The sequence below is a fragment of the Mus caroli genome, unplaced genomic scaffold (genome assembly GCF_978045245.1).
Source record: "Mus caroli unplaced genomic scaffold, Mus_caroli_1 scaffold_2, whole genome shotgun sequence".
NCBI classification, from domain to species: Eukaryota; Metazoa; Chordata; class Mammalia; order Rodentia; family Muridae; genus Mus; species Mus caroli.
In genome coordinates, this window is record NW_028227257.1 from 21,551,772 (window position 1) to 21,567,857 (window position 16,086).

General features: G+C 43.8%; 2 protein-coding genes across 5 annotated transcripts in view; one reads left to right on the plus strand and one right to left on the minus strand.

Moving 5' to 3' along the window:
* The window catches only part of Rprd1b (regulation of nuclear pre-mRNA domain containing 1B), a 50,585-nt gene extending 44,981 nt beyond the window's left edge, over positions 1-5,604 (minus strand). For all 3 annotated transcript variants that reach the window (XM_021155899.2, XM_021155898.2, XM_021155900.2), the window contains exon 1: positions 5,129-5,604. In XM_021155899.2, the coding sequence (XP_021011558.1) occupies positions 5,129-5,279 (151 nt within the window). In that variant the 5' untranslated portion in view covers positions 5,280-5,604. The remainder of the gene's footprint in view (positions 1-5,128) is intronic.
* Positions 5,605-5,698: 94 nt separating this feature from the next.
* Positions 5,699-16,086, plus strand: part of Tti1 (TELO2 interacting protein 1) — a 46,963-nt gene continuing 36,575 nt past the window's right edge. Inside the window, exon 1 of one of the 2 annotated variants that reach the window (XM_021156698.3) lies at positions 5,699-5,808. The gene's annotated coding sequence lies outside the window, so the exon portion shown is untranslated. Of the gene's footprint in view, positions 5,809-13,234; positions 13,376-16,086 lie in introns of those variants that run through there. The other variant, XM_029474484.2, reaches the window with a different exon arrangement.

Genomic DNA, 16,086 nt, shown 5'->3' on the forward strand with positions numbered 1-16,086 from the left:
GATTCAGTAGTTAAGAACACTCTTATAGGTGTGCATCTTTCTCCAGGGCCTGATAAGTGTAGTCCTCATACTCCGTCAAAAGACCTTTTCTTTGCAATAGATTGAGACCATTACACAATCAAAATGTAGTTGTGGAATCCAGTCTCAATGAATACATCTACAAAACAACCCTTGCACCCAAGGCTCAGGGAGCATGAGAAAGAGCAGAAAGATTTTTAGAGTTGGAAGCTACACTCATAGTCTCATCAACATGACAATCTAAATTAAGAACAAAATAGATATGCTAACATGGACAGAGGAAAGTCCTCCACCCTACACAAAGAACTACAGGCAACCAAGAAATGTTGAGAGAGGGAGAAACAGTCTTCCCCAGGGAAGAACACACCAATTGTTTATCAAATACCAAATGGTCAGCCTGGTCAGCCCTGAAAACACACATACCAGTAACATTATAGAGACACACACACACATATATATACACATACACATATACATATATGTGTATGTGTGTATAATAATGATTAATAAAAAAAGGGGAGCTGGGTGTGGTGGCACAGGCCTTTAATCCCAGCACTTGGGAGGCAGGCTGATATCTGAGTTTGAGGCCAGCCTGGTCTACAGAGTGGGTATCAGGACAGCCAGGGCTACACAGAGAAACCTGTCTCGAAAAACTAAAAAACAAAACAAAACAAAAACAAAAAAGGGGGGGGGGAATAAATTTGAAAGAGAGCAAGAAGGGTATGGTATATGGGAAGGTTTGAAGGGAGAAACCATGATTATATTATAATCTCAAAAAAATAAAGGAACTAATTTTAAAAATGATGCAATTAAAATGTCATATGAATTAAACAAAATAAAATGAAGAGTGAAAATAGAAAAGAGCAATACTTAAACACATTAAAGGTCTTAGTTCTCATAGGTACCTAATCTCAGCATGTATGGTGTGGTCACTCAGATAAGGGTTACTACAGCTTTCCTTTCAGTTTTTTAAAATGTTGTTGTTTGGCTTTTCAAGACAGGGTTTCTCTGTGTAGCCCTGGCTGTCCTGGAACTCACTCTGTAGACCAGGCTGGCCTCAAACTCAGAAATCTGCCTGCCCTTGCCTCCCGAGTGCTGGGATTAAAGGTGTGCACCACCACTGCCCAGCCAGAATTTTTTAAAGAAATAACAACAAACTATTATTTTGATTAAAACAACAACAACAATAACTCAGTCCTACAGCTGGGCTTGACATATGCCTTTGATCACAGCTCTTGGGAGGCAGAGGAAGGCAGATCTTTCTCTCTGTCAGTTCCCAGCCAGTCAGGGCTACATAGTGAGACCCTATCTTGGAAAAAGAGCAACTGGCTGCTTTTCCAGAGGACCAAAATTTAGTTCCCAGAACCCATGTGGCAGCTCACAATTACCTATTAACTACAGTTCCAAGGGATCCAATGCCTTCTTCTGGCCTAAATCACACTGGGCACCTTAAAGAGAAATACAAGTACCCTGTGTGTAGAAGCACTGTGACACAGCCGACACACAGTACACACTTCCCACTACTCCAATTCTGGGTGACAATATGACAAAACCTATCTTCCCCCCTCCTTGCTGAGTGAAGTTTAAAAGACTGGCTAATCTAAAATGTTGATCTGTAGAGAAAGACTACAAAGTATTCTGGAAAAAGAAACTACCTACATTGTGGCCACAGTAACAAACATTAAAAATAATTCATCTTAGCCACACCCACCTTTAATCCTAGCATTTGGGAGGTAAAGACAGGTAGGCCTCTGGGAGTTTTAAGCCAGTATGGTCAACAAAGCAAGACCCAGGACAGCCAGGGCTACATACTAAGAGCCTGCCTCAAAACAGATAGATAGAACAAGCAAGCAGCTAATAGCACTGTTAATACCCAACTATTCCATAAAGAAGTTCTATTTACACTCTAAAAGTACTAATTAATACTAAAATTAATTAACACATTAAAAACAGAAGTGATTCCCAAATGAGAGGAAATAATTTTTGTAAGTACTTTAGTGATAACTCAAAGACTGGGGTAAGGTCTAAGACAAGGAAAACTCCTTCATAGGCACAGATGGCTATTTCAATTGCAAGGGGCTAGTCAGTTTCAGTGTCAGAGTACAAAACCCTTTTCTATTTTAATGTAGGGGTGTTATCAGTTCACAAGGGAAGCTGGATAGGAGATGAATACATATCTTACTGCTTGGGGAAGAACTCTAGTTCTGCTAGATTCAACCTAGGAGCCATCAACCACGGTGGCCAGTCAACACTTAATTAATAAAGAGCTAATAAAACCGAGGAACTGAATCCGTCGATTATATATATTTATTCCTTTGTCACCATCTTTTTTTTTTTTTTTGGTTTTTCGAGACAGGGTTTCTCTGTGTAGCCCTGGCTGTCCTGGCACTCACTTCGTAGACCAGGCTGGCCTCGAACTCAGAAATCCGCCTGCCTCTGCCTCCCGAGTGCTGGGATTAAAGGCGTGTGCCACCACGCCCGGCTTGTCACCATCTTAAATGTCCAATAGCCACATGTAGATAGTGACTGTTGTTAGGTTATTTCTCTGCTTGTGAAATGAGCCAATTTAAGCCAGATTAGAATATATTAAAGGCTGGTTTATTGGGAAGCTGTTCCTCACAGGAAAAATTCACTGGCCCCAAGGAAGGCCAGGGAAGTCACTATGGGGTTAGGGGTGGGTGGAGAAAGTGTGCTCAAGCAGAGAGGAGAGAGAGACTAAAATGTCTGGATTAATAGGCACGAGCCTTTAGGAGAAGAGCAGCACAGAGACTGGCCTGGAAAGTTCAGGGTTGGGACAGGGTATGCCAGGTAGGGACTAAGGGATGCTGGGAGAACCTGAAGGCCACGTCTGTTTTGATATGTAAAATATGCACCTCAGTTCCCAGTCCCAGGTCCAAAACCAAACTGCCCTAGAGCAGCTTCCCAATAAACCAGCCTTTAATATAATCTAATCTGGCTTGAATTGGCTCAGTTCACCAGTGGAGAAATAACCTATGTGCTGCCTTGTGGAAAACAGAGACACAGCTCTGAAATTGCCACAGATAGTTAAACCAATCCCATTTAGGGTCCTCTCTTTACTCAAACATAAAAACATTATCAGAAGTACAACTAAACTACTAAACTAATTGTTAACTGTGTGATAGGCACAATTCTAAATGCATTACAGGGTCCTGACAAAACAAACCTAGAGAAAGAGATAGAAGTAAAATGAAGTAAAGGCAAGTGGTGGGATGGGATAGCAGAGGATAAAATGGACTTAAAGTCACTGAGGCACTAGGTACCTGAAAAAGCATTAAGTCTTGGTAGCAGTCCTCCCTGGGCCCATGTCCAGTTTAGACTGCTGAACAAGCCACTGGTCTTGCTGTATCTTCTATGAAATGGGGATAAGAATGCCAGCCTACTTGCTATGTAAGGCCCACCAGATAAGACTATCAATAAAGGAGCTTCAGCAACAAAAGACTTCTCTAAATGGCTATTTTTCTAGGACTCTAAATAAATAAATAAATAAATAAATGTGAGGAATTGAGAAGGAAGGCTTCACAAGTCTGAGATGGGCTGATGATTTCAAGATGATCAAGAGACTCTGTCTGCCAAAGGGAATTCAGCAAAGGTCACAAACAGTTTTCTTCTGTCTCCACAGATGCTGTAGATAGGCTCTACCTAACTGCCCCAGAGGGCTGAAGGAAATCCTATGTCAGAATAGCAAATCATAACTGGGAGGCTCTTCAAGAAGTCTAGAGTCTCCTGAAAAACCCTCGAGTTTGGTGCCTGCCATGGAGCCTCGTCAGTTCAAAGACTTTGACTATCGCACTCTCCATTTCAGTTTCCTCGCCTACAACAGCCAAGCAGTTGTAGAACTCTTCCGACTTCTGCTTAGGAAGGCAGCACAGTGTGAGTTAGCACTGTACCTGCCCGCTGCTCCGCTCCACACCTGGGTGTAGCAGCCTGAAGGCAAAGACCAAGCAGTACAGTGGGCGTTCACCAGTCCTAACTCACCACGTCTATGGAAGCCTGCACTGTGCCCACAGCACACTAAAATGCTTCCTGGATTAGCCTGGCTTCTTACCAGAATCGGCTTTGTTGAGCCCTGTGTTTTCCCCATCTGTAAAATTCCTACTTCAAAAAACCCCAAGAATTAAAAAACAAAACAAACAAAAACAAACAAAAGAAAAAAACAAAGAACCATCTAGTATGGTGGCACAAGTCGCTAATCCCAGCATTTGGGAGGCAGAAGCAGGTGGATCTGAGTTCGAGGCCAGCCTGGTCTACATAGGGAGTTCCAGACCAGTAAAGGCTAAAGGTTCTGTCCCAATGCAAAAACAAAAGCAACCCGCATAAAGATAGCAGCACATGATAAAGCCACAATAACATAAACTACAATCATCTCTATTTTCTATATAAGGAATAAAGGACATAGAGGTTAAACTGTTGGGTTCAGTGACAGACAGGCTTAACTTCCAGACAGTGGCCAGAAACAACTTGCATCCAACACAGGGCCTGGCAAGAAACAGGTAGAGCTCGGGGAATATCGTGAGAGTCTGAATTTGGTGGCAAGTGCAGAAGGCTACCCAATTTACCAGCCTGTACTCAAGTCTATGGATAGTAACTAACACGGAGTCTAGGCTTTGGAAGTACAGGTAAGTTTGTATCCGTCTTACAGATCAGAATACACCGGCACAGGGATATGAAGAAACGTTCCCAGGATCACTTAGCTAGAACACGTTTGCACCAGGTCTCAATGTGGGCAGTCTGACCCAGAGACAGCTGGATCGTATTCCAAATGCCCAACACGGGGCTCCCAGCTCCAAACACAGCCACGATTTAAAACAAAAACAAAAACAACTGTCGTAAGGTGTGAGGGGGGAGCCTGATGAGGGAAGGAGCTGAGTAACTTCAAGTCTGGGCATTTGCGCCCTTGGAACTTCAGACGAATCTCCCATACCTTACCGGGCCTCAGTTTCCCTCTCCAAGTCATAAAATAACACCGTTTCCAACCTCAGACCCTCCATCAGAGCCCCAGGCCTGCAAAACAAGGTTTAAGGAGCCACAGGGCTGCGGGAGAGTGGATGAGGGAACACAGCTATGGGAGAGCCGGGGTGCGAGTGATCACCTTTGCGGAGCTCGCGGTGCCACACGGAGACGATGGGTCCTGCGTGCTTGCGGTGGTGGATGAGCCACAGGGAGAGGGTCTGCACGCTCTGCTGAGAGTTGCTCAGCTCTGAGAGCTTCTTTTCCAGCGCCGACTCTGAGAAGGAGGACATGGTGGCGGTGGTGGGGAGCAGCCCGGGCCGCCCGATGAGACGGGGAAAGCGACCGCACTCGGCCCAGGCCTCCGCTGACAGGCTGCAGGGCTCTCCGCCGACTGACAGACAGCTCGGGGTACCAGGTGGGGGGAGGGGACAGGTCTCCGCAGTAACAGCCGCCCGCGCCGCCGCCACAAGATGGCCACCCGACCTCTCACCCCGCCGCCACGGGGGTCAAAGGGCAAGGGCCAAGCCGGGCGCCGAGAGGCTTCGGAGCCGGAGGAAAACGATCCTTAGGAGGCGGCAGTATCCTTGGTCCCTGCTGAGGGGGACTTCGAGCCAGCCAGCCGAGGGAACAAATCCAGGTCCTCAAACACCGAAAATGCGCTTTAACCGCTCGCGCCCGCGCGCCTGCGCAGTGAGCCTCACCGGAACCCTTTTTCCCGCTCCAGCAGAACCTTTCTGGCGCCGCGCGACGCACTACTTAGTCGTCATTTCCGCCTAGGTTGCAGGAGGCGGGAGAGTGAGGGAAAGACTGGAAGACGAGGTAAGAGTGGCGGGAGTGTGAGGGAGCCCAGACGCTTAGGAGCGTCCAGAAACGAATCCTTAGGACACACTGAGGCAGGAAGCGCGGGAGCTGGGTGTGGGAAGGGCCGCGTCGCTCTGGTGGCTGGCCTAGGCCACACCTCTCTCCGTGCCTGGGCCCCCCTCCCCCGCGCTCCTCTAGTTCCTTTAAAGACACTAACTCTTGGCAGGGCTCCCCACCTTGGTTCCTGGTCTGACTTCCGAAGTGATACCCCTTTTCTCACCTGGTGGAACTGCGCCGTCTACTGACCTCTACTGAGACTGGCCCCCCCACACACACACACCTTTTTTTTTTTTTTTTTTGGAAGGGTGTGATGGCTCCAAGTGCTTGCCATGCAAGAATGAGGATTTGAGTTCCCATCATTAAAAAGCCCAAGTTGGTGGGCCAGGTCTGTAACTCCAGTGCTCTGGGGCTGAGACAGGAAGATCGCCGGAGCTTGCTAGATGCCTGCTTAACTCCAGGTTCAGTGAAAGACTCAGTCTCAAAAGAATAAGCTGGAGAGTGATTGAGCGGGACACTGGAAGTCCTCTGTGCGTGCACCCCCCAACACACATACCTACAACTCCCTGACGTTGTTGAACTTATTAGATGTGAGTCCCCTCCCAGCCTAAAAGACATTCCTATAGTTGATGCCTGGTTTTCTTAACTTCTCTGTCCCTAATATACATGCTTTGACCCTTCTTCACCTGGAGTGCATCATGATCATAGCTAGTGTAGTTGAGAAGTTTCTATGTGCTAGACACTTTTCAAAGCTATGAGGTAGGTGTTATCGTCTCACGGTTTAGCAACTGAGGAAACAGGTTACAGAGGTGTGGTGATCACGTAAGTTTCAAGCTCACAGAGCTAAGATCTGAATGTGGTGATCACATAAGTTTCAAGCTCACAGAGCTAAGATCTGAATGAAGAGAGTGTATCTAAGTGTGTCCCAGCATCTGGAATCAAAGCTGAATTCATAGCTGATTGAGTGAGTTGATGCACAAATCAACACCTTATAATGATATAGGGAGGCAGAGGCAGGTGGTTCTCCTGAGGGTTCCAGGCCAGCTTGGCCTGTGTAGTCAATTCCAGACCAGCTTTTAAGACCCCACTTTAAAAAAAAAAAAAAAGCTAGGGCTTTTGAGACCTCATCTAAATAGTTCCTGAGTACTGAGTAACTCATGTTCTGAGTACCCTTTGTACTAAGTCTATGTATCCAGCATGTTACTATTTTAAATGTCAGTCCTTAACAACAGTGCTCTGGCACGGGGATTGCTATCACCATTTGATAATGAGAACACGTGAGATGCGAGTGAGTTACCTGTCCAGAGCTGCTTGGGCATAGCCAGGAAATGGCAAAACTAGAATTCAGTCAAGGTCTGACTCAGTCAAATCACCTGATCCCAAATTCTTCACGTATTAGCCAAAGGTTCCTTCATTCAGTGAATAATTTCTGAGCATCTGTGTTTGAAGCACTGTTCTGGGAAAATAGACAAGCTGTCCCTGTCCTTGGGAGCTTGCCTTCTAGAGAAGAGGAAAATGGACATGCAAGTATAAAATGAAACAAAAAATGATTTGCATAAAAATCCAGGAAGCCCAGCGGGTAGAGAATGCATGGGCTTGAGAAAATGTAAGTTGGTCACATAGAAGTATGTTATATATGCCCTTCGGAGAGGATAAAGTAACATTTGGTTGCTTGCAAGGAGTTAGAGAACAAGCCATAAGCTGTCTTTCCAGATAATGAGAAAACCAACTTCACACCCTTGTTTGCAGTTTTGAGGACTTGAAAAGATGGTATACCAGAGTGATAGAAGCCAGAAGGTAGTTAGACATAAAGCCAGAAGAGTATGGAGGGACCGTGTCACGTGGGCACGGGTAGGCACGAGTAAGGGTTTAGTGTTCTCTGAACGGGCAGTAGCAAGTGAGGACAGAGCACTGATTCTTACTGCACTGTTCTGTTGTGACATTTGCATGCAGGCTTTGCTTACATAAGCCTTATGTAGGAGACGAGCATAGTACAAGAAAGACAGGAAGGCCAGGTTGTCAGCTGTTGTAATAACCCAGGTAAAAGGGTGACGCAGGCCAGGATTGTGCCAGTGGAGGAAGCAGGAAAAGGACAGAAGGTGGAGACACTTTAAAGGAAGAGATAACAGGATTTGCTGGTAGATTGGGATTAGATATGAAAGAAGGCAAGGGTTGGCCCCAGTAATACTGACCTAAGCAACTAGGAGAATGGAGTTTCTGTTTACTGAAGACAGACAGACAGACGGGTTTGAGCAATGAAAACAGCAGGGTGGACATGTTTGATTGAAAATGCTTATCTAGAAATAGTCACCAGTCACTGCTCAGTGTCTAGGGAATAGCTTCTAGGACATATGTACCCACCACACAGGTGCCACATTATGTCTAGGTTATATATAGTATAATTTATTACATATATAAATGATGTGTAAGCATTGTAACTACTTTTTAAGAAATAAGTAACACTAAGGAACAGACTACATGTTCAGTACAATGTCAGTGGGTTTTTTGTTTTTGTTTCTTTTAACCAAATAATTATGGTTTGTGCTTGGTTGAATTGGTGGTTTGGGGCTCACAGGTACAGGAGGCCATCTATACCGGTACATAGGCAATTGAATTTATCAGTCTGGAGCTCAAGGGCAAGTTCTGGGCTACAGAACTTGTAGGAGTCATAAGAGAAAAGGTGCAGAGAGAGGCTGAGGCTCAGGACATGTCACAGTTGAAAGGTCGATTTTTATTTATTCTTATATATATATGAGTACACTGTTGCTGTCTTCAGACACACCAGAAGAGGGCATCATATCTCATTACAGATGGTTGTGAGCCACCATGTGGTTGCTGGGAATTGAACTCAGGACCTCTGAAAGAACAGACAGTGATCTTAACCGCTGAGCCATCTCTCCAGCACCAATCTGTAACTTTTTATATACTGCTAAAGTGTATGCCGTTATTTAGTTTAGGACTTGGGTGTCTGTACACGTGAAGGAAATTAGTCTTTAGGTTTTTGTTGTTGCTCTTTATTAATTATTTGTGTTATTAATTACACTGTATGCCCAGCACTCCTATGAATATCAGAGGACAACTCGCAGAAGTTGGTTCTCCCGTTCCCACCATGTGGATGCTGGGGATGGAAGTCAGGCTGTCAGGCTTGGTAGTAAGCACCTCCACCCACTGAGCCATTTCTTCAGCAACCCTCCCCACTTAAGCATCTTAAAGTGTTTTTGTTTATGTTTGTTTACTTTGTGTGTGCATGGGTGTATGTGTGTACATGTGCATGTGTGCATGTCCATGTTGAGGTCAGAAGTCAACTTTTCAGAGGTAGGCCTGTCTCTGCTTCCTAAGTGCTGGGATTAAAATTTTATGCCACCCAGCCTGACCCTGACCTTAGTGTTTAGCTTTGGTACTGTTTTGTGCTGGTTTTGGTTTGGGTATCGGCATCCTACTGACGTTAAAAAAATGGAAGGTGTTTCTTTATCATCTCCTTCTATATTGTGCAGAATTTGTATTCGTTCATCTCTAAATGTTGGCTAGAATTTGCCAGTGAATTATTTTTCTCTTTTTTATGAGGTTTTTAAGTAACAAACTTGTGTTCCACGAAATTTCAGTTGTGGGGCACTGGGCGAATGTGCACTTTGGCATTTAGAGGTATGGCTTTGGGGAAGCAACTGGGACTATTAACAGCTAAGGGTGTTGCAGTGGAGCTCCCTTGATTGGAGTGGCTTTATGATAAGGAGAATACCAAGCAAGTGTACACATGCACTCTCTGGCTCTTGTGTGATCTCCTGTGCCACTTAGGGACTCTGCTAGCCAGAAGACCGTCATCACCTAGCACATCCCCTAGACCTTACACCTCCAGACACTCAGATTCAAACTGCCTCTGTGCTTGTTTCTGTTTGTCACCGCCGAATCCTTACCCACCTAGCTTCGAGGACCCTCATTCCAGGGCCCCCCTCCCTGGCTGGGGTGGTCCTTGGCACAGAGCTAGGCAGTCTGCCTGGAAATGGGCTTTAGCTGTATAGCCTTTTATTGGCAACCGAGATGTAGGTGTCTTGTGAGCAGCATGGATTGTTAATCTGCTGTAACCGCAGACTTGCTGTATTCTAAAACAAATTATTTATAAATGCAATTTTTAATCTTTGTGTATGGTGTATGTGTAGTATGCACATGTTCGTGTGTGTGTGTGTGTGTGTGTGTGTGTGTGTGAATTTGGGTGTCAGGTACCACAGTGTCCATGTGGAGGTCAGAGGACAATCTCAAGTGACAGTCTTTGTTTCCACCTTGATTGAGGTGGGAGTCTTTTTGTGGTTTGCAGCCAAATCTATTAGTTGTTTACCAGTGTATATGGACCAGGCTAGCTGGTCCCAGAGTTTCCAGGGATTCTCCTAGCTCTGCCTCCCAACTCGCTGTAGGTTCACTTAAGATTACATACAGTTGCTGATACTGTATGCAGCTTTACATGGGTGCAAGAGTCAAACTCAGGTTCTCATGCTTACACAGTAAGGGCTTTACCCATGAAGCCATCTCCCCAATCCTTAATGCAGTTTCTTTATTTAAAAGCTTCTTCCGAGGCCTGTGGTCCACACCTTTAGCCCCAGCACTCAGGAAGCAGAGACACTTGGATCTCTTGTGAATTCAAAGCCAGCCTGGTCTACAGAGTTCCATGACAGCCAGAGCTACACAGTGAAACCCTGCCTTGAAGAAAAACAAACAAAAAAACAAACAAAAAAAGACAAGCTTCTGCCCAGTTTTTTTGCATACAGTTTTTCACAACTTTCCTGAAAGTGGAATTTATGTGCACAAGTCCAAAGAGTGTGGTAAATGCTTTCTTCATTACTATAAAAAAACTGTCTGCCGTGACTGGACTTTTACATTGTTATATTTTTTAAAAAAGATTTCTTTTTTTATTTCTGTGTATTTGGGGGGGGGGGATATACACACATGAGTGCAAATGTCTGCAGAAGCCAAAGAAAGTGTTGGATCCCCTGGAGCTGGAGTTAAAAGTATTCTTACGCTGCTTGATGTGGGTGCTGGGAACTGCACTTGGTTCTCTGAACTGCTGAACCATCTCTATCCCCATTGCCAACTTTTTTTTTTTTTTTTTTTTGGTTTTTCGAGACAGGGTTTCTCTGTATAGCCCTGGCTGTCCTGGAACTCACTTTGTAGACCAGGCTGTCCTCGAACTCAGAAATCCACCTGCCTCTGCCTCCCGAGTGCTGGGACTAAAGGCGTGCGCCACACGCCCGGCCATTGCCAACTTTTTTAATTAAAATGTTTTTATGCCAACCTTCTTTCTACTGGCTCAACTAGACTCATACTCTTGTATTCTTCTGTGAAAGTGTTTAATAATAATGCTCCAATGAGATGTTTTCCTCCTATAGTATTACAGTAGTTCTTTAGGTAATTACTAAAAGATTCAGAATCTAATTGTTTATAATACTTTCATTTCACTTTTGTAAGTTCAGGGATCTATAAATCTCCCCCTGGGATTCTTCATAGTAACTGTAATAAAATTTTGGACTCCCAAGGGCCAGAAACCAGAAAGGGATGGAAGAAAAAAAAAAAAATTGGAGAGATTACTGGAATCCACTAGCTAGTGGATAAGAGTTCCAAATCCATGTTCAGAGTCCCACTGGCTCAGAAGTAATGGTAAATATATCCTGTGGGTACCCATGGATAAGGTAAATGCATTCCAGTACTGTGCTCATCTTCATCTGTCTTCAAGGTCGCCTCATGAATTCCCATCTACCATGGCCCGCCACAAAATCCTTTGTCAGTATGAAGGTCATACAGAGATGCCGTGTATCTGTCCACACTGGAAAGCCCACAATGAGAGAGAGAGAGAGAGAGAGAGAGAGAGAGAGAGAGAGAGAGAGAGAGAACGAACACAAGAGGTGCAAGGATAGAAACACCCTCAGTGATAGCTGGACTCATTTGTCTAACCATAGGCAGCACAGGACCCACAGTGTACAAACTTACATGGGTTACAGTGATGACTCCACAAGATCTTTTTGTAAATAGTACTAGTGAAAGCCACCCTTCAGGCTCTGCTAAAGAGCGTGGGTGATCTTGAAGCAGCAGAATCACTGCAAAGTCACACCTCATCAAGAATGACAGACACATTGGAGCTCCAGCAGGGAGTTCTCTGCCTTCTGGGATTTTGATGTAGTAAGAAAATTCAGACAAACATTGTCTGAGTTTTCAGATTAATTTGAAAAGTTATTTGTGGTGTTTTTGTGTTGTCCTTGTGGTGTCTGCCCCTACTATTTGATTTAATCACTGTTGTTGTGTGATGTTCCTCTCTCCTGTTCTCACTCTCTACCCTTTTGGTCTTGATACAAGTTTGTTTTGTTGATCCTTTAGAGCCAGTTTTTTTTTTTTTTTTTAAATACTTTTTTTTTTTTTTTTTTAGATTTATTTATTTATTATATGTAAGTACACTGTAGCTGTCTTCAGACACTCCAGAAGAGGGAGTCAGATCTCGTTACGGATGGTTGTGAGCCACCATGTGGTTGCTGGGATTTGAACTCCGGACCTTCGGAAGAGCAGTCGGGTGCTCTTACCCACTGAGCCATCTCACCAGCCCCTAGAGCCAGTTTTTATTTATTGATTTTATTTTCATTAGTCTTTGCTTTGGATCCTTGTGATTTTCTTCCTTCTGCTTGTTTGAGGGTTCGTTTACTCTTTTTCCCCTAGAATCTTGGGAAATGAGTTTTGATTTGTTTTTGTTTGAAACTATTTCCTTTTTCTAATACATTATTTACCTCCAGGGTAGGAATATATAATTCAGTAGCAGAGTACTTACCTATCATGTGTGAAGGCCTGAGTTCAATTTCAATTCCCAGCTCCCACAAAATAAATTAAATAAATAAATAATAATCAATCTACTTCTTGATGGTTATAGGTGTTTTCATTTTTGTTAACTGGGTCTTCTTTCTCTCCCTACACACCCCCCTCAAAACCCTGCATGTGCTCTTTGGTTTCACACACTCACAGTACTTGAATTTGAACCTTTGTGCATGCTAAGCTAGTGCTTTACCACTGATCTACAACTATGTACCCTGGCAGGTCTGGGACTCAGAGACCTGCCTCTTGAGGGCTTTGTTTAAAAGTGTCCACCACTTCCTTGTTGCTGCACTGTCTTGAGTGCTGAGTTACAAGCATATGTCACCACCCAGGGGAAATGGGATATGCTTGTTTCATCCATTTCTTTCATTGTATTTGTTTCTCTTCTCATGCCTTCTTTGTTCCATGTGTTGTTTGCTTGCCATGTTTCTGAGACTTTTTTCCAAACACCCTCCTAGTGATTTCAGACTTGATTCCATTATGCTTGGAGAACAACCTCTGTATGGTTTCAGTTCTATTAAATGTGCTGAGGTTAGAGACTGGAGAGATGGCTCTGTGGCTAAGAGGATGCACTGCTCTTGCAGAGAACCTGAGTTAAGTTCCCAGCACTGAACTCCATAAGTTCCCCATCCACAAAATGAAGAGCCCAAGCCTTGGGAAGGTGAAGTAAGACCCACACAGAGAACAGGTATTTGACAAAGCATTTGTTTCAAGCACCCATTCAACTTTCATGCATGTGAGTGTTTTGTCTGCATGAGTGTATGTGCACACGTGTGCCTGGTGTCCACAGAGGTCAGAAGAGAATATTAATCCCTTGAAACTGGAATTGCAGATAGTTTTCTATCACCATGTGGGTTCTGGGAACTGAACCTAGGTCCTCTGCAAGAGTAACAAGTGCTTTTAACAGTTAAACCATCTCTCTAGCCCTATGATCTATCTTAGTATTGTTCTCTAGGCTCTTAAAAAGAAAGTATATTCTGCTATTGTGGGGTAGAGTGTTGTATACCTAGCATCGCTCTTGGGAGTGGGGGTGACTCCTTGTCTGTCCTTGTTGATGTGTGACTTCTTCAGTGTCCTTCATGATTTTCTGCCTGGTTACTTATTAGTTGTTGACTGAGGAGTGATGATCCCTCCACTTTTTCTTATGCCTACTTTGTAGCTTTTTTATTTTTATTTTTCACACATTTGTCAGCTGTTGTTTTATGCATGTAATTTGGAAGTGCCATTTCTTAGTAGATTTACTGCTTAACTGTTATATAATGTTCCTTCTGTCTCAGGTAACCTTGATCTCAAGTCTGTATCTAATAGAGCTCCTATTTCTTTAATTAACATCTGCATGGTGATATCTTCTCCATCCTTTGGCTCTCATCCTACATGTAACTATAACTTATAGGAAGTGAGTTTCTTGTAAACAGTCTTATAATTAGATCTCAATTTAAAATCCATTCTGGCAGTCTCTGCCTTTTAATTAGTATATTTCAGCTCTTTACATTTAACATAATTATTGACATGTTAGAACTCAAGTCTGCCTCTTGGTTCTGTTTTTATTTCTGTTATCTTTTTCAGCCTTCCCACAGGTTGCTTGAACAACTCTTAGAATTTCATCTGAGTTACTTATGATGTTTTTATATCTGTGTATGCAGCCATTTCAATGGTTATTGTACCTTGTAGGTTTGTAACTTACCAGTTCTAGCTAGGAAGAAGGCCAAACAGGACACAACAGTACTTCAGTGTGCTGAGAGTTTGATATCTAACTTCTTTTGCTCACTTATTGAGTGAGGGGATCTTAGGCAAAGCTGAGATTCTAAGTGAATATGGCCTTTAGTGCAGAGACAGACAAATAAACTGTCATATGAACCCAAGACAGCATTCCTCCAAATACCTGAACATGACTGTCAATGGCATGTTAAACCTTTTTCATTGCAGAGTTCCTGTCTTTCAGAAGGAAACTCTGCATGGACTGCATGTTGCACGGTTCCTTCCGACTCCTGGCTGACCTTGCAGACTTTTAACTGGCCCCCTCAGAATAGATTGCAGTAGATCTAGTATGGAGCCCTAGCAAGCTGAACTTAAACTGTAGCCCCTTAATTCTGACGAGCAGCCAGCCTGGGAACCCCTGGTACAGTACAAGGAATATTGGTATATTCTTTGGAGTCAGGCTTGAAACAAATCCTCTGTCTGATACCTGTTGTGTGGGCCTTCCTTCTCTTCTAAAGCGTGGGCACCTCAGTTTGTGGATGAGGAATTTATGGACATAAAATATCTAACATGGCCACATACAAAGGTGCATGAATTTTATCCCAGTACCTGTGCACCTGCAGAGGCAGGTGGGTTTCTGTGAGGGAAGCCAGCCTAATCTACTAGTGAGTTCTAGGCCAGCTATGACTACATAGTGAGACCCTGTCTCAAACAAACCTAGCATGGGGGCTGGGGAAATTGCTAACTAGGTAAGGTACCTGCTACTAAAGCATAAGGACCTGTGTTCCAATCCTCATCACCTACATGGAAATCTGGGAACAGTGGTGTGGCCCGGGAGCCTATCACTAGGGGTAGTTTCTTTTTCTCCATAGCACTTAGCACAACCCGTCAAGTCAGATTACCACCTGCCTTGGAATATGACCACTAGCAGCAGAAAATAACCACTTGGTGCCAGGAGGAAGAAACAGCAAGGCAGAAATCACACTTTCTAAAGCCTATATTGGAGTTGGGGAAGGAGACCAAGTGGTAGAGACAGGAATGTGTCTTAAACTCATTGACCAACAGTCTAGCAGAGTTGATGAGCTTCAGATACACTGAGATGCCCTATTTCAAAAAATAAAAGTGGAACACAGTTGAGAAAAGGCATCTGATGTCGACCTCCGGCATCTACATTCATGAGTTCTTGTATACAAACATATACACATCCATAGTAACAAGTTCAAGACAAAAATGCCTAGTACAGTGCCTGCCATAGAATGGTTAATTTTTTTAAACATTATTTCTTTATTTTATTCATATGAGTGCTTGCCTGTACGTACCATCTCTGTACCATAAGTACACCCAGTGCCTATGGAGGTCAGAAGTCATCAGATCCCCTGAAACTGAAGACCTAGGTGTTGTAAGCCACTATGTAGGTGCTGGGATTTGCATTCAGATCCTCTGCAAGAGCAGCAATGAGGCCTCTCTCTCAAGACCCAGTCAACCTTAAAAAAAAAAAAGTTAAAAAATATTAATTTTCTTTGTCTCTAGGAATTTGTATTGGAACTTCTTACATGTCTCTATAACTAAACCTAGTCTTCCTTTCCAACAGCAATTATTGGAGGTTGGAAATTTTGCAGACTATCTTATATATCAAATTTAATTCTTTTGAAGGAAGCTAAAACTTATGGGAACCACATAGCCAAGTTCTGGGAGAACCTG